This window comes from Caretta caretta, chromosome 7 (genome assembly GCF_965140235.1).
Source record: "Caretta caretta isolate rCarCar2 chromosome 7, rCarCar1.hap1, whole genome shotgun sequence".
Classification (NCBI taxonomy): Eukaryota; Metazoa; Chordata; order Testudines; family Cheloniidae; genus Caretta; species Caretta caretta.
Window position 1 is genome coordinate 123,354,986 of NC_134212.1, and position 17,413 is coordinate 123,372,398.

Genomic DNA, 17,413 nt, shown 5'->3' on the forward strand with positions numbered 1-17,413 from the left:
GTTGCCACTGCAGCCCTCTGTGTTGCCAAGTTGGGGGCATCCCTGTCCTGTCTGACAGGGGTGGAGCTGCTCCAAAGCACACAGCTTGCTGGGACGGATCTGAGTCGAGCGTTCGCTGCTTGCGCATCTAAAGGGAGGGTAGTTCTGAGTGCCCAAGAGCTGGGCTGTGTTTGGCCGGGGGCCTGGGGAAGAGAACAGCTTGCGGGGCCCTGAGCCCACGGCAGTAACTAGAGCGTGGAGGGGGAAGAGAGCGGAATGCAAAGCGGGTGGAAAAACACCTTTGTGGCTGGTGGCTTTTGTGGGAATTTTGGCCAGAAAAGCTGGGATCGGAAGGCTAAAACTCTTATATTTTCCATAAGAAACCACGTCTGAATTCTCAGCCTGACTGAACAAACCCATGGGAATGGGAAAATGTGGAGCGGGAGTTGGAGAACCAGACCAATGTAATAAAAGAAACCACATGACTCAAAGGTTCCAGAAACCTGTTCCACTCTGGCTGAAACGATCTTGTGAGGCACACCCCCGAACTCTCTCCCCTTGGTACCATGGAGGGTGGCAGCCGGCCTGTGATATGTACCCCAAGAGCAGCCAGAGTGCTGGGTTTATGCCCGAGTGAGCAGCCAAAGAACCAGAGAAGCTGGACAATTAATATAACAACTTAGAATTGTTTATCCCTCGATCCCAAAGCACTTGACAAAGGAGGTCGGATTCATCAGCCCCATTTTACAGATGGGGAAATCGAGGCATGAAGCCATAACAGGACTTGTCCACGGTCACGCCGCAGATCAGTGGCAGGGCTGGGAGAAGACCCCAGGTCTCTTCAGGCCCAGCCCAATGTCCCATTGCAGGATTGCTCCCAACAGTCCTGTTTGAAATGTCCCCCACCATGGGGCTCCCTCGGCAGACTGTTCCACAGATCTTCAGAGCAGGACCCTTCCCGCATCACTAGCCTACATGGCCCCTTTCCCAGTGTCACCCCCTAAGTTCTGGGTAGACTGCCAGGCATCCCCCAAAGCAAGGCCTGTCCCTCCTTGGTGTTTGCTAGAGATGAAAACCTGGATCTGAAGTGCCCCAGGCACTGGGGGAATCAACTCTGCCTCTTGCAGCTAAGGCCCATCGCCCCGTCACTGCCCTTGTCCCTATTTCCGGACTTCTCTACACTGGTGTCCTTTGAATTGATTTTTAAATCAGTTTCATTCAAACAGATTCTGCGGGCTGGATGCTCTGGTTTGATTTAAGAGCAGCTTGTTTCCATTTAGCTTGAGCCAATTCCCCATTGACCTAAAGTGAAGTAAGCTGATCAGAAACTGACAAAAGAGCGTCCACACACAGGTATACACTAGTCTAACTACACTGGTTTAAAATCCCACCTGCAAACTGGCCTTAGGGTACTTTCCTGGCCCTCATTACCTGAGCACCTCACTATCTTTACCATATTTATCCACCCCATGAGCCAGGGCAGTGCTGTTATCCCCAGTGTACTGCTGGGGAAATTGAGGCACAGGGGGGTCTGTCTACACTGCACACCAGGCCTGGACTCTGGCTCAGGTTTGAGCCCCAACCCTCTTTCTGTCCACATGCAAACCAGTCTGGCTCAGGTCCCCAAGCACTCAGGGCCCAGTCCTAGGACCCCGCTCGGGGAGGTCAGAGCCTGAGTCCCGCTGCGGCTCAGGTCTCAGCCCCACCAGTTTGCAGGGGGTACACATCTCAAGCCGCAGCCCCGGGTCAGACGGTCTGCATGGGGCAGGCCAGTGTTAGCACAACTCTGAGCCCCGGGGCCAGCAGCTGCACACCTGGGGAGGGGTGGGCAAGCGTCTGTGGCCTGCCATGGGCCGGGGCTCAGACTGGACGATCACGGTCCCTTCTGGCCTTAGCCCTATGCCAACAGGGCCTTGGAGCTGGCTTGCCCGGGTGCCAGGCCAGAACCCCAGCCCCTCTTTAGCCCTGGTAACCTCTCCTGGAGGCGCCCAGCTCCCCCCGGGGCCGAGTCTCCCACCCCGAGGCGCTGGGCCGGTCTCCCCAGCCAGGGGCCGCTTGGCGAGCGGGGTGTCCGGTTACAGCGGGCCGGGCTCCAGGCGAGCCGCTGAGCGCTCGGGCTCCGGCCGGGGAGTCACGTTTCACTCTGACATCAGCGGGGCGAGCGAGCCCGCTGGAAAAGCCACTCGGCCGGCGGGGCCCCCCAGCGCAGCCCCCCGGCGCCCCCCAGGTAAGGACTCGGGCTGCTGCGCCCACGCGGGAGCGGGGAGTCCGGGGCGCTCAGCTCCGGGGACCACGGGGTACCCAAAGTGTCGCCCCCTTCTTGGCACTGGAGAGGGGCCGATTTCACCCCCAAAGGCGGCCGGGGGCCGGCGCCTCACGCGGCCTCTGCGACCGGCCGAACCGGATCCGACCCAGCTGGGACCCGGACCGAACCGGCGCTCCCGCTCCGGAGCCAGGCCTTTGCGCTCAGCCCCTTGCCTGGCGGCCTCTCCGCTCCGGAGCGCACGGGGGCCTCCCCATCGTCCCCGGGGGGAGCCTGCCCTGCAGCGCCCGGGGGAGCAAGCGGGTGCTCGCCCCCGACGGCTCGGGTCACAGCGGAGCTGCAAGAGCTCGGATCCGGCCTCTGGAAGGGGGCGTGTCGGGGGGGGCGCACAGCTGTGCGGGGGCTTTGGAGACCCAGGATGTTGTTTATGGCCGGGGGGTGTTGATAGAACAGCAGGGCCCCTCCCCAACCCCAGGCCAGCCACAAGGAGCTTTTCACTGCCCTGCCCTTAGGTAGGATTATTGGCTGGGACTCAGGAGTTGCCAGCTCTGTGCTGGACTCCTGGAGGGGAGTGTGCCCTAGCAGTCGGAGCAGGGGCCTGGGAGCCTGGGCTCTGCTCTCAGCTCGGGTTAGCAAGTGAGGTCAGAGCAGGGGCCTGGGAGCCAGGACTCCTGGGTTCTGCGCTCACAGCTCTGGGAAGGGAGTGTGGTCTAGTGGTCAGAGCAGGAGGCCTGAGAGCCAGGACTCTTGGACTCTGCTCCTTGATGTCATCTTGCTGTAGGGCCTGGGATACCTCCCGCTCATTGCAGTTTGCCTCCCCCTCAAGTGGGGAGGATAGCGCTTCCCAGTCTGAGATGGGGCTGTGAGGTGGGTTAATCCATGAATGCTTGGAAAGGGCTTTGAGATCCTCCCGGAGGAGGTGCTAGAGGAAGGGGAAGAGTGGGCACTCGCTGGGGAACAGGAGGAAGTTGCCGTCCGGCCTGGGCCGGAGGGGACCGTCTGGAGTCTAGAGAGAGTGATTTGCATTGAGTTTTTCCCCTCTGAAGCACTGGGCCAGGCAGGACAAAGCCACCAGCTGCAAAAATGCCAAACAAAGCACAGGGCAAAGCGCCTGCAGCATCCCTCGGGCTAGAGGAGGCCCAGGGATCAGCTGTAGGGACCGCACAGGGGGCACATGTGGGGCTGGAGTGCTGCTGCATCCTGGCGACCCCCAGGAAAGGCATTGTGGGGGGCTCTGCAGCTGGGCGTGACTTAGAACAAGCCCTGAGGCACCCAGTTTCTGCATGCTCAGCCTCAGCACCGTGGCAAGTATTTGAGTGCCTCAGAGGGGATGGGAGCATTTCCGTGTGGTCACCTGGCCAGCTCTTGGGGGGGAAGCAACACGGGAAAGTGGGGTGCAGCAAAGTCAGAGCACAGGGAACCTCAAGAGAATGAAAAGCCTTGCTCAGCTGGGAGCAGCGTTCCGGCTTTGCTCCTGGCAGCTGGTTTTGTCTAGAGATGAACCAGCTCCGTCCCTGCAGAACCAGCCGGCTCCTCTGGGTATGTTTGGATGGGGACAGAGGAGATGGTAATCGATTCTTGCAAGAGCAGCTGCTTGTGGTGGACGAAAGCTCAGCGTGGCTCTGCGGGATGCATCTCCCCTTTGGGGCTCTCAGCTGCTGCCTGGGGAACGCGGAGATCTGGATTAAAGATCCCACCGGGGTAGGGGGCGCGTAGCAGACACAGAGAGCGAGGTGGAGAGGTCCGCTCTGTAGTCAGGCCTGTGCAGGAGGCACTTGCAGCTAAACCCAGCTAAGGACCTGCTGTCTGAGCGGTGCTGAGCACCCAATAAACTCCCACTGAAGTCAATGGAAACAGGTGTGTGGCTCTGGGGAACGCCTCCTCTGCCCCACTCCCACCTCCAAAAACCACAGCGGACGAGGCACATTTAAGACACCCATCGCTGGGGTGGCTGGGGGCCCTCCTGTGTCTCTGTGATCTTGGGGGAGAAGGAATTGCTTCTCTAATTTGCCATGTCCCAGGCTGGCAACTGCCTCCACCTAAGTAGCTGGGTCCTTTGATCCTAAGAGAACACTGCCACGCCCTAGTGATCTCAAAGCAGGCTCGCAGCCCCAATGCACCCTGTCCACGAGGGAGGTGAAGCACCCATAGGTCGCATTATCTCCGTGTCACACGTGGGCAATCTGAGGCTCAGCAGTGACGGGCCCAGGCTGCCAGTCGCTTGCACTAACCAGTAGAACACACTCCCTCCCAGCGCCAAGAATCTCCATCTATTTAGCCTACTGAAGGGAAGATTAAGAGGCAACTTGACCACGACTAGATCCAGCTCCCTGCCCAGGGCAGGGGCGGAGGGAAGATGGCCGATGGCAGAAGATGCTTTCATCTAGCAGAAATGATCCAATTCAGATGGGCCACGAGATGCACATTTCTAACAGGCAGGGGGATTAACCACCGGAACAGGGATGTGGTAGATTCTCTGTGGCCTGCAGTCTTTAATTTGAGGTTGGCTGTTTTCCTAAAGGACATGCTGTAGTGCAGCCAGCTGTTTCTGGGCTGGAGACAGGAACCCCCGGCTGAAACGCCTGTGCGAGGAGGGATGTCAGATCTAGCGATTGTAACGGGCCCTTCTGCCTGAATCAAAATAAATCGGTGGCTGAACCCCGGGGGTGCCCTGCACAGCTAATGCTGGCCGGCCAAACCATTTCAAATAATATGAAAGCCCATCACCCGCCCGGAAAGGAAATACGCTGTTGATGGTTTCCTGAGAACCACTGGATCCATGCTCCTGCTACACGATTGGAAATAAAACACCTTTCCTATCACTTCTCTCTTCCAAACCCCCACACTTTCATTTGTCCTCCCACAGGGGCCCTTCCTCCTTCCCTCTCTCCTTCTGGAGAAGACCCATGGGACACTGTGGGATGCTGATCAGACCCAAATGTCTGAATGGTCAGAGATCTGCTCCATGCTCTGGGCCTCCCCAGACAAAAACATCTCCGTGTTCTAGTAAGCCAGTAACCTAGCTCTCTTTCCTTGCAGACGTTAATGGCTTCTTGGCTTTGAAGAGGGAGATGCTGCACAGGGGTCCAGTGTCTAAGTGATGGTGGCGACCAGACTCCGAGACCCAGAGAGCCCGTGAGAATGTCCAAACCTGCCAACCCGACCCCCTCTCAACTTCTGTTTCTCTTGCTGTGTTTGAGCTGGGCCCTGACATGGCCCTGTGGGGCGCTGCCCAGTGCCCCGGACTACCTGCAGCGCGGCTGGCAAAGGCTGCTGGAGGAAGGAGAGAGCTGCTCAGACTGCAACCCAGAGGAATGCCCTACCCCCCGGGGATGCCTGGCAGGCATGGTGCGGGACCCATGCGACTGCTGCTGGGAGTGTGCCAACCTGGAAGGGCAGATCTGTGACCTAGACAACACCAATCACTTCTACGGGAAGTGCGGGGACCATCTGGAGTGCAAGCTGGACACGGGGGACCTCCGGAAGGGCGAGGTGCCCGAGCCCCAGTGCGCTTGCCTCTCCAGCCAGGCCCTGTGTGGCTCTGATGGGAAGACCTACACCCAGATCTGCAAGTTCCAGGAGGTGTTTCATGCCCATCCCGAGGCAAATCTCACTGTGGCTCACGAGGGACCCTGTGAATCAGGTAGTGTCTGGTATCAAACCACCTTCCCTTCCACCACCTTTCTTTCAGCCTTCCCCTGCATGCCAGCCAAAGATCCAGGGGTACATTCCGTGCGCCAGATCAGGAGTCCCAATAACAATGGGAGTTGTAGGTCTCTTTCAGATGGGAAACCGAGGCACAGAGAGATGAAGTGACACACTCCAGGTCATGCTGGAAGCCTGTAGCAGAGCAGTGATTTAACTGTCCTGCTTTTCCAGTGTAGCACAGCAAATAGTCCCTAGTGGAAATCTTCAGGGACCTTTGCCAAGAATTTCTGGGAAGATCTCTGGGGGTTTTCAGAAGCTAATACACTCAAAACACATGTGAAAATTCCAGAGAGTTGTTAGCAAATTCTTGGTTTCATTGCTGACTAGTTTTAAATCAAGCTGACTTATTTCACCCTCAGTTGTCATTGCAAACAGAAATAGCTGCCCCACCCCTCAGTCTTTCTGGGATCTTCCAATTGCTTCTGGAAATGGGAATTTGGGCTGCTTTAATCTGGTCTTCTGACTTGTTTTAATTTACTTTTTAAAAACCATCTCTAGTTGTAGGGTAGGTTTTGGAAAGAGACAGAAGAAATATACACCATTCCACACTATAGCCTGGGGTTAGTGGGTTTTTTTTTTTATTTCCAGTATTTTCTGTCAAATTTGCTTTCATTAAATAACCTACCATTTCTATCCTTTTTTATTGTGAAGAAAACCTCGAATGAACTGCTGCCTGCCTGAGCCTGCAGACAGACACTGAAACAATCCTGCTAAGAAAGAGATGGGTCTGCCCTTGTTTGGTGCAGTGAGGTGTTCACTCTGAAACCTAGTGTTAGCCCCTTACATGTCCAAATATGCTAACTGCTTCACAGCTTATTCCCGTCACAGTAACCTCCCTCTGAAGTGCTTTATCTTGTAAGATCTAATTCCTTGGCAAGGATACTCCACAGGAATGTGGCTGCAAGCTCTGAACGAGGCAAATAACTGACTTTTCTTCCAGTTGCTTGCAGCTGTGTCAGTCCTCAGCATGTTTAGGTAGGTAGCTGGATTTATAAAAATACTAATAAAGGTGCCGATCTGAGATTGTGGGAGCCCCTGACACAGGCTACAAAAATTAATACCGGAAGCTAACCCTCCACCCCCGACAGCCTCTTCAGAAAACTGCCCTGCCCTGCACACACCCTCAACCCTTCCCAAACCCCTCCCATCGTATGTGGCAGAGACAAGCCCCCAGTCTTGGAGAGATGCAGCAGCCCCACCCTCGTCCTCTGCAAGTTCGCCTGGAGAGCTAATAGTGCATGCAGGGCCTGGCATGAAACCTGGGCTGTAGCTAACCAAGTAACCCTGAGAGTCTCAGTTCCCCCTTTCCTGCACTTGGGGTAGGAGTAAGGTGGTGGCTTTAAGCCACCTTCGTGGTTCTTGCATTCTAGAGCCTGCTTGGTCCTGGAAGTAATTTAGAGGAGCCTCAGGGCTGCTCTAATTTACATCTGCTTTCCAGGGCCTGAGGGCGCAGAGAAAAGTGGCAGTCGAGTGTGCACCAGTCGTGCCCCCAATGTGCTCTCTATGCCTAGGTGCCGGCGCCATGTGGGCTGGGGGATTCACTCTTCCTTTAAGCAGCTGGAGTCGCATGAAGGAGCCTTGGCATAGCTGAGACCCTGCGTGTTATTGATGTCACCCCTCGGAGAAGGAACACGAATTGTCCCCCGGGGGCTAGGAGGTGCCGCCGAGACACGCCTTCTCCCATAATTCGCCTGTGAGGTTGTGCTGGGGGGGCGTGCCCCCCTCACTTCCCCTAAGATAGCTGCACTGAGAGGTTTCTGGGCTGGGCAGCCTGCTGGGCCCTTTCCTCTGTGGTCAGCAGGCTCTCGCGGGGGATTAGAGGACCAGGCTGGTACTTAACAAGTTCGCTTTCCAAACCTTGTGGCTTTGGAAGAATGTTGCCCTTCGCTGGAGGGAGAAGTGACTGAGAAGCCCCAGGCTGCTGCTGGGATGTTATTCTGCCTCTTAAATGGGTCAGACAATTTTTAAAACAAACAAACCGAGAAAGCACCCGCGGGCGTCTCTTCCCCATTTCCTGGCTGGAGCTGTTGGTGGCTTGATGATCTCATTTCCCTGGAGAGCTCGCACTACCAGACCAGGCAGGGATGGTACCAAGTGTGCTGGTGTCATGGCTCAGCCCGAGATAGGCTGGAAAACTCCCCCCCCCAACATCCCACAGTTTGGAAGGGGTCAAAATCCAACGCTGAATTTTGCAGCTGTATTTTCTGCCTGGATGCTGTATTTTCAGTCTCAGTCCCACTAGTGCTGGAGATTCAGCAAACCAACAGCGAGAAAGAACCAAAGCACCGTCTCCTGCAGCGAGGCAGAGCCCGAAACAGCCGCTGTCTTCACAAGCGGGCAGAGCCCCCAGGACTGGAGAGTGCGGCATGCATCAAACCAAGGCGTCGCGGTCTCTGAGACCCCCACCATGATCTCGGACGAGCTGTTGGGGGGAAAGGGTGCTTCTCCACCGTGACCTCAACCCCTCGGGTCTGCAATGGGGCCTAGTGATCAGTTGAGCTTCTGGTTAGGGTGGAAACACAGGGCAAAAACAGTTCTTTTTGGTGACGTTTTTAACCACGTTTTTCCCCCTATCGGCGCTCTACCCAGAAAGGCTGCCCACAGGCTACTGTGACTATTATCCTGTGTTATATGTATGGTGGGAGCAGCTTTCGTACGTGCTTGGAAAGATCCTTGCACACAGAATCAGAGAAATGTCGGACTAGAAGGGACTTTGAGAGGTCATCTAGTCCAGTCTCTGCACTGAGGTGGGACCAAGTAACCCTATAACATCCCTGATTTACCTCCCTGTGACTGGGTAGAAGTGTGGCCTATTGGACAGGGGACTGGGACTTAGGAGACCTGGGTTCATCTCCTGCTTCTTCCACTGGTTTACCGGGTGCCCTCTCAATGCCTCAGTTTGCCCAGCTGTATAGTGGGGATAATTGATACTGAGCTCCTTTGGGAAGCACTTTCAGATCTAAGGATGAAAAGTGCTAGGGATTATTGTAAGTGCTTGTCTACTACAGCTGGGAGAGCCAGAGAAGCTACAGCATTGCCAGCTCTCATGCCGTTTGATATCTTTCCTAAAGCCTCAGCTCCTGGAGTCAAAGGATTTTGGGAGAATCTGGGCTCTCTTTTTTTTTTTTAAATACAAGTTTCTAGCCCTTCTGGTTGTAGACAAAAGCCTGAAATCATGAAGCTTAAAGGCTCGAAATGCAGAAGGTGAATGAAAAACGCCAAGCCTTGACTCCTGGTTCAAAATGAGCATGAAGCCAATCCCCTGATTTTGCGGGAGGTCACTCAGGATTCGTTAACCTTTGGGTTTGTTGGTGCAGCAGGAAGCAAGCCAGCATGTGGCGGGGAGGCAGAGGGGCAAAATGTAGCTGGGAAGACAAAGGTAAAGGGTCTGTCTCAGAGGACCAGAGAACACTGGATGATTGCAGGGGTTAAACAGCTTGCAATAAGGTAACACAGTGGGGTGGCTAATTGAGTCTGCCTGGCCTCATGATCGGCATGTGAGGGGCATGCTTTGAGTGTGTGGCGACTTTGCTGAAAGCCTTGTTACAGGGGCTTAGGCTGGGAAGACCGACAAGGTCTTTAATGAGAAAGTGGCACCCGCTGAGCTGCCATCCTAACGAACGGCCGCTCCTCAAATCGCTCTGCTTTCGTTCCACCCTGGACTTTTGCCTGCTCCCCTGGCATGTTTCGGCTGAGGATCTCAAAGCACTTTACAGATGTTCACTAGTGAATTAGCACCCATCTCCCCACCTTGACAGGTTGTGACTTGCCTAAGGCCAGGCTGGGAGAACTGGGAGTGGAACCCAGGAGTCCGGACTCCCAGTCCGCTGGCCTAGCGGCTAGGAAAGATTCCCTTGCCTGCGGTGATAACACATTCACAAGTAGACACTGATGCCCAGTCTCTGGGGCTGAGTGGGGTTGTTACGGCCCCTAGTTCCAAATTAAATGGTCCTGAAGCCGGGAGCGGCATTGCCTCCAGCGGGTGCATTGGCCTGGGATGGATGCAACAGGCTGCGGCCGTCTCTGGAAGAGGGATGTTCACGAAGGCGCATCAGGGCTCCATCCCCCTGCCGGGCAGATGGAGGGAACGCGGGCACAACTTGGGGGGAAATGCAGAATGGGCAGAGCACCGAGGTGGGAAAAGAAGGGGGCCGGCCAGCCAAGGGTGGGTGTTTGGTCCTCGGGGTGTGCTGAGATGGTGGCACAGACAATGAAGTGCAGAGCGCTCCCAGCAGCCGTGGGGTGGGTAGGAGGCAGCGATCAGGCCTGGGCTGATCAGGAATGACTCCAGTGGTGAGAGACCGGAACCGGGCCCAGGAACCGGGGCCCTGTCCTGGTATGGCTGCTGTCTGAGTGGGATGCTGGGCTGGGGTATGTCCGTCTGCCCCGAGGAGCGCTACAGAAGTGTCTCCGTCAGCCTGAGATTGGACCTCTTGCTCTGCACGTATCTCCCAACTGGACGCTCCGCTGTGGCGCTGGGCCCTGGCAGCGCCAAGCCCACGTGGGTTCGGCTGGGCCTGCGAGGGGCTGGCCAATCCTCTGAACCAACAGGTCCCTTATCTCATCTCTCTCTCCTCCACCTCCTTCCCCAGAGCCCCAGATCTTGTCTCCTCCCTACGACGTGTGGAACGTCACCGGGCAGGACGTGATCTTCGGCTGTGAGGTCTTCGCCTACCCCATGGCGTCCATTGAGTGGAGGAAGGACGGCGCGGAGATCTTGCTGCCGGGAGATGACCCCCACATCTCTGTACAGGTGAGCTGCTGGATCAGAGCTCCTGGCAGCTGGGGTGGGTCGCTCTGTCGTCAGAGGAAACCCCAGCTCGCTGGAGGGACAGCAAGCCTGCCCTGAGCTGTGGGGCAGTGTTTTCTACCTCTCTCCTCAGCACCTCCTGCCTGCGGACGGGCTGTTGTATCCCTCAGTATTGCCACGTCCCCGGTTCCTGAAGTAGGTGATCCCTTCTGTTGCTTTCCACCCGGCCCCTTGCAGCTGTGGGATTTTCTCAGGACTTCAGTGCTGTTCACCAGAATTCACCCGGAAGCTGGTATATTTGTGCCAGACAATAATAAACTGCACATCATCAGTGAGATGCAGCCACTTCTGGGTGGAACTCAATGACCTTTCTGCATCATGAACAATAGAGAAAAGAAGCATTGTTTAGGGTGGGCCGTGGAGGCAGAAGTAGGTGTAATGGGAGGAAATTAAGCAAAGGAAAATTGAGTCCTGCAAGGAATTACTTGCTCTCATTGAGACATTAGACCATGGGAGGGTCTCCAGAGATAAGTGATGGAATCCTTATCACTTGAGCCTTCTTTTGTACAAGGCACTGGAGACCATGTGGCCTGCCACGATCATCCTCTGACTGGGGACGGACTACATAGACTCTGATAGCAACTGGAAAGCTGGTAACCTTACGCCACTAACTACAGGCTAACAGCCGTCTGCTTCACTGGTCACCTACAGCCTCATTGAAAGTGTTGCAATTCCAGTGTCTTGCTGGGATAGGACAGCACGAGGTGGGTGGAGGTGCCTGGGTCAGATGAAGTTGGGGGAAGAGTCACCAGGGATGAAGGAAGGGATTCTATGCTATGATAATGGGAAGGGGGTGAAGGGTGGTTCCCAGATCAGATAAAAATGCTGGATGAAAATAGATGGCTCTGGACTGTCATGGAACTGGTAATCAAGAGCAATTCCAGCCTTCCCTCTATTTGGCATCTCTTATTCCCCAGCGCAGAGTCCTGGAGGCAGCTCAAAGGCCCTGGGTTTCCAGGCAAGGCAGAGCAGGGGTGACACATAAATGTTCGGAGATCGATTGGTTTCTTCTGGCTTTGTGTATCCTGTTTATGCAGAGGGAGGGGGGGAAACCCAAGCAGAAAACCAGATAGCTGGGTGGGTATTGCCCAGACCCTTTTAAGTGTTTGAGGGTTGTTTTTTTTTTAAAAAAAGAAAGCCTCAGATTTTCACATCTGAAAAGAAATTGGCCTATTCCAGTTTGGATCCAGAGAGTCGCGTTTCCCAGCCGGCTGCGATGGGGGTCTCTGGATAGAGGTGTTGCACGGGGGCTATTCCTGGAAACATGGCTTTCTGTCTGGCCTCAGTTACCATTAAAGAGCTCTTCCTTCGCCTACGTCCTCCAGAAATCCCCGCACAGCTGCGACTGCCAGCCAAGGGCCCGGTGTTGTGTTAGTCCAGCTGCGTAGACCCACCACCTTTACCAGGCCACTAGAGGGAGCCAGTATCCTAGGGCTGCAATGCCAGGCCTCTGTCTCAGTCACAGGCTGTGGCATGTTGCCTTTTGTGCTGATGCTGATGGGCTAAATTCACCCTGGGGCGTCACATTTCTGGCTGCATTGGAATTACACTGGGAAGGAGGTTGGCCCCAGGAGGCTGGCCAAGAGAGACCCCTTTTCCTTGGCACTGTCCTGGGGGTGGCCTGGCAGATTCCCACAGCTGGACCCCCGCAGCTGCCGGCTTCTCACTCTGCCGTACGCCCGGCTGACACTAGCTGAACGTGTTTGACTCCAGTTCAGGGGAGGCCCCCAGAAATACGAAGTGACCGGCTGGCTGCAGATCCAAGGCGTCCGGGTGACGGACGAGGGCACCTACCGCTGCTTCGCCAGGAACAGGGTCGGGGAGGTGGCTGCACTTGCCAGCTTGACGGTCCTGACGCCGGGTAAGTGAGACGCCCCCCGGCCAGCACCTCCGCTTCAGGGAGCCGGGTTCTGCTGTCCTCTCGAAGTGCCCAGGACGTTTGGCCTTCCCCAATCAGCAGTAAAGCTACACTGGGGTTTCCCTGCCTCTGGCTCGCTGCTCAGCTCTGTCAGCTCGGCTAGGAGAGCGGGAGCTCGGGAGAGGGAGTTGGCAGGGGAGTTGGTTGTGGGTCCGCCCTCAGCAGCACTCTACCACCTGAGCTAAAGGAGGGACTCCATTCCCTGAGGCAGCAGTGGGCTGTTATCCTCTAGCAGCTCAGCCACTTGAGGGGGACGCAACACACACCTTGCCCGGTGTCTTACCCATTCTTGGCCCCTACAGACAAGTGGGGACTCTTAGGCCAAAGTACAGGAGGATGGATACGTGTGGGGCTCAGGAGAGCGCGGGAGGAGGGGTGGGTGCGTGCGTGCAGGAAATGTGAACGCTCACAGCTGTTGGTTCCATTAGACAAGATCAGAATGAATACGTTATTTTTGTTTAGAAGGGCTAGAAACCTGCCTGCTTCAGGGCATCCCCAACCACTCGCTGATGGGTCAGGAAGAAGCCACCCTCAGGGGCAGGTTATTCCATCATTGTCCACTGTGGGGGCTTCTTGCACCTTGTTCCAGCCACTGGGCTGCTTGGACCCGCTGCTGTGAGTTAGCAGAAGCAGCTCCACATTGTGTTTGGCTTTGGGCACTAATCAAACTTCACTGATGGCAGCGGGATTAGCCCTGGGGTGGATTTGGCCCATTGGGATTCAGGGTGTTGATGCCACCGAGCGGTTGGGTTAACCATCCCCGGGGCAGAGAGAGGTGGAGGGGCTTGGGACCCATACAGCGGAGATTAGGTAGAACTGTACCCCTTGGCTTCTGTGCTGCCTTTTCAGATCAGCTGAACATGACGGGGCTGTCCCTGCCCAAGCCGTACCCCGGGCTCGAGGACGACGTGGAGAGCGAGGAGTCAGACGATTATTACTAACGGCTGCAGCAGGGAGGTGGGACCAAGCTCGGGATCCAGGATGGAGACGTCATCCGCCAGCCTGCCTCCTCTACGGCAGTCCAAGGCATGGACACCTGGCCCCCTTCCTCGTGAACCTCTGTGGGTGGAGTTTGGGGAGAACCCCTGAGCAGACCTCTCCCTCCACGTGGAAACTCCTTCTGCTATAAACAGTTTTGGGTTGAGATCTTTTTTGGGGCGTGGGGGGGTCATCTTTCAACACATCCCTTTGCTGGGTGAAGGGGGCAGCAGGAGGGATTATTAGGTGTTTAGTGGCTCCCAGGAGAGGTGAATGCTATCGGCACCTGGAGCCGTGCAAAGAGCAGCTCAGCAGAAGTGTTGGCTTGGTTATGGAGGCCCAGCAAACAGGAGCTCGGCTAAGCTCCTTTCTGGCTCACCTGGTACCAACAGACCATGGGGATCCCGATCAGAGTCTCAGCCTGTGCAGGACACCCCCACCCACCCCCACACAAAGCAAGCCTGGCCACTAACTGGGGATGCCACTAATTGTCTGCTCTGATGTCCAGCTACCAGCTGGTGACCAAATCAGGCCCCGACGGATGTAGCCAGGAGGTGCTCTTTGGAAATCCTTGGGTGCAACTGGTCCCTTGGTCTTGGGGAGATTGGAGCCACTCTCCTAAGATGGGGAGCCACCCCATGCCAGCATTATTGGACCCTCCAGGAGCAGAAGGACTCACTTCCCAGGTTAGGGTGCTGTCATGATTAAGACCAACAAGGAAGGCTGGTCGCCGCTGCTGGGGGGTTGGAAATGGGATTCAGAATCCAGCCCCTACAGAGCGACACCGAGGGCTTCACACTAACACGTGAGGACGACCACACCCCATTCCAAGCAGCCTGCATGTCACCAGCTCTCTAGCCACCTGCTGCAGTCCTGGGGCCATGCTGGTGTCTGCAGCTGGAACGGGCTCTCGGAGCGGTGTGACCAGCCTCCGGGGTTAGCACCTAACCGCAGAAAGGTTCCTCTCTCCTGAGACTCTCTCTCCAGTTTATTAAACCTTTTCTCGTCTCCTCTTGTGCGTGCACGGATTTGCTTCTCTTCCAGCCACGCTGTGGCTTCGGGAGGGTGGGGCAGGGAGGGCCAGTCTACTGCACCAGGGCTGTCCCTAGCCTCAGTGGTCCGAGGTTCCCGTGTAGAATGGCCAGTGCAGCCCTCCACCCTGTCCTTTATGGAACCGGGCCCCCCTTCTAGTCCTGGTAGAGGTACAGTAGCCGAATCGCGACACTGTGTGGCCACTGGACCACAATGCAACATGCCCACGGGGCAACACCGCTGCAGCAGGGGGATACAATTCATGTAGTGCAGGAGAGTCCTGCACGCCAGGCTGCCTGCTGCACACGGTGCCGGTCCGACACAGCACACAATCCAGCACGCGCTTATTGCCCTTACACACACCTGAGGGAACACGTGGGTGCTTCGGCTCGTTCCACAGAAGGTAGGGCTCAGGGTCTGGGACAGGAGGGGCGTGGGGCTGCTCTCTGGAGGAGCTTCTCCCCTGCCCACAAAGAGGCCCCTGGCTAGGGCTGTCTGAGGGCTACAGACAAAGGGGTCTCTGCTGGCACTTCGGGAGTTCCATGTCCACTGACACCCAAAACCATTTCTGTTCACACGAGTCCTGAACTCCTTGGCGGCTGCGGAGCGCCTGCATTGACACATCGCTCCCAATGGTGAATGGAGATGCTGCCCGAGCGAGGACTGAGGGGGCATGACGGGCAGCTGTCCACCCAGCGCCCACTGACTTGCGATAGCAGTGAGGAGCCGCTCTCCGCATGGCCAGCCCCAGGCGTTCACAAATCATGAGTCAGGCCACACACAAAAACATCATGAAATTTTCCTAAAAATAATACAGTTTGGGGTACTTTCCTTGGCCATCAGGGCACTCAGGGTCAGACTCGGGTCACATCTTCCACCTTTTCTCTGCTACCAGCAAGGCTAGAAACCTACGGCTTTTGGGGGGTAAAACGAAAGCAGAGATTCTCAAGATCACATGACTCCGGGAGCTGGGGCTTTAAGCAAAACACCCCTCTCCCCATCACAAGACTTACGATCAAACCGCAAGACTTGGCAATGCTGCAGCCCCTTGCGCTTTTGAAATCTGCCCCTTCCCCCTGACTAGCGCCATCAGGCAAGTCACGGGGAGCCGGGCTGCGGCTGTCACTGCAGAAGACAGGCAGCAGGGGTGTGAGGCCCCAAGTTTCCAAACAGCAGGATCTTTTGCCAGGCCAAATTCTGTCCCAGTGTCCTCCAGCCACACTCTCAGTGACAGGGATTTTGCCTGAGGAAGACCTGAGTGAAAGCTAAGGGCCAGATCCTGCGTCCAGACTTAGTGGTGTAAACCTGGAGCCACCCCACAGAGCTCAGTGGAGTTACTCCAAATCGACACCAGTCAGGCCTGGGCCCACAGTACTGGCCCTCTGCAGGGTCTGGCTCCGCAGTCTCCCCCGAAAGCGAGACGGATGTTGGTGCTGGTTGGAGCTTTGCTTTTCTCTCGCACCTCTGGGGGGTTTTTAAGCCGATGCAGACACCGATTCCGGAGTCAAACCCACCCAGGCAAATAAAAGGGTCTTGTGTGGAGCTGGCAGGGGAAGGAAATTCCAGCAGTCAGAGCAGCTGGGCCAGCCCCGGGCCTCTCTTCTCATCCCGGCCGGGGGGCCAAAGTCAACAGTGGCAGCAGTTCTGCATGACCACCGGACGCTGAGCAACGCCACAGCTCCCAGTGAGCTAATCCCCCGTCCCCCCGCTTTACAAACTCATGCAATTTAATCCAAGGGAAGGCGAGGGCTGGAAGCAATGGCCGGTGTGCGCAGGTGCTCTGCAAGATTGCCTTTGCACATCTAGCCCTGTCAGGGCCCCCCAAGCCCAACACCAGCCCCCCTGCTATGCCAGCTCTGAACTCCCCCACACCAGAGTCTGCCGATGCCCCTCAATCCCAATCTACAGCCCCCCTGCTGGTCCAGCCCCAAGGCTCCTCAATCCCAGCCCGCAGCCCCCCCCTGCTATGCCAGCTCTGGACTCCCCCACACCAGAGTCTGCCGATGCCCCTTGATCCCAACCTACAGCCCCCTCTGCTGGTCCAGCCCCCCCCCGAACTTTGCCTCACCCCTCTGTCCTGCCCCAGCACCCCCTAGTTATGCCAGTTTCATGCCCTGGAAACGCACCCTGCATCCTGACCCCAGCTCGGATATTACGATCTCAGGTGTGAAGATCTAGTGAGGAGAGACTCCTGCTGGTGGGCCCTGCAATGTGCCCACTGGGTGTGTGTGGGGGGTGTTACAGGTCCCCCCCGCCCCCCGTGCCTGATCTGCACAGGGCAGCAGGCTGTTTCAACCCCAGCTGATGAGACTTGGGGCTTTAGCTCATGCTTTTAGCTCGGGTTCGGTCCCTGGTGAGTTGGCCGAGCCGGTGGCCATCACCCCTACTTTGGCTGAGAGGCCCAGCATCCCCTCCTCCCTGTGACTCAACCTGCTGGGATCAAAGGAAACCCAGGGCTTGATCCTGACACTCCCTGAAACCATGGGGAGACTTTCCCTGGACTTCAGCGGGCGCTGGAGTGGGCTGGCCTCCTCGGAAATCAAGCGGCTGGGATGAGGGGAGGCGACTGGCCGGCGAAGCCGTCTGCCGAGCCTGTGAATCCCTGAGAAGGAGCCAGCTGGAGAGGTCTGGGCCCTTCCCCCTGCATTAGATCGCGGAATGTGCCACGCTGAGGTGCCTTTGTTTGGAGTGATGGCTCCCAAAGCCCCCCTCACTTCCCCCAATT

General features: G+C 56.6%; 1 protein-coding gene across 1 annotated transcript; it reads left to right on the forward strand.

Annotated features, from left to right (window-relative positions):
• Positions 1-2,100: 2,100 nt before the first annotated feature.
• Positions 2,101-14,668, forward strand: KAZALD1 (Kazal type serine peptidase inhibitor domain 1). The gene is made up of 5 exons (XM_048858993.2): positions 2,101-2,206; positions 5,282-5,885; positions 10,543-10,703; positions 12,474-12,621; positions 13,528-14,668. Exons 2-5 carry the CDS (start codon positions 5,384-5,386, stop codon positions 13,617-13,619), a joined length of 903 nt encoding a protein of 300 aa, XP_048714950.1. The 5' UTR covers positions 2,101-2,206; positions 5,282-5,383; the 3' UTR covers positions 13,620-14,668.
• The last annotated feature ends 2,745 nt before the right edge of the window (positions 14,669-17,413 follow it).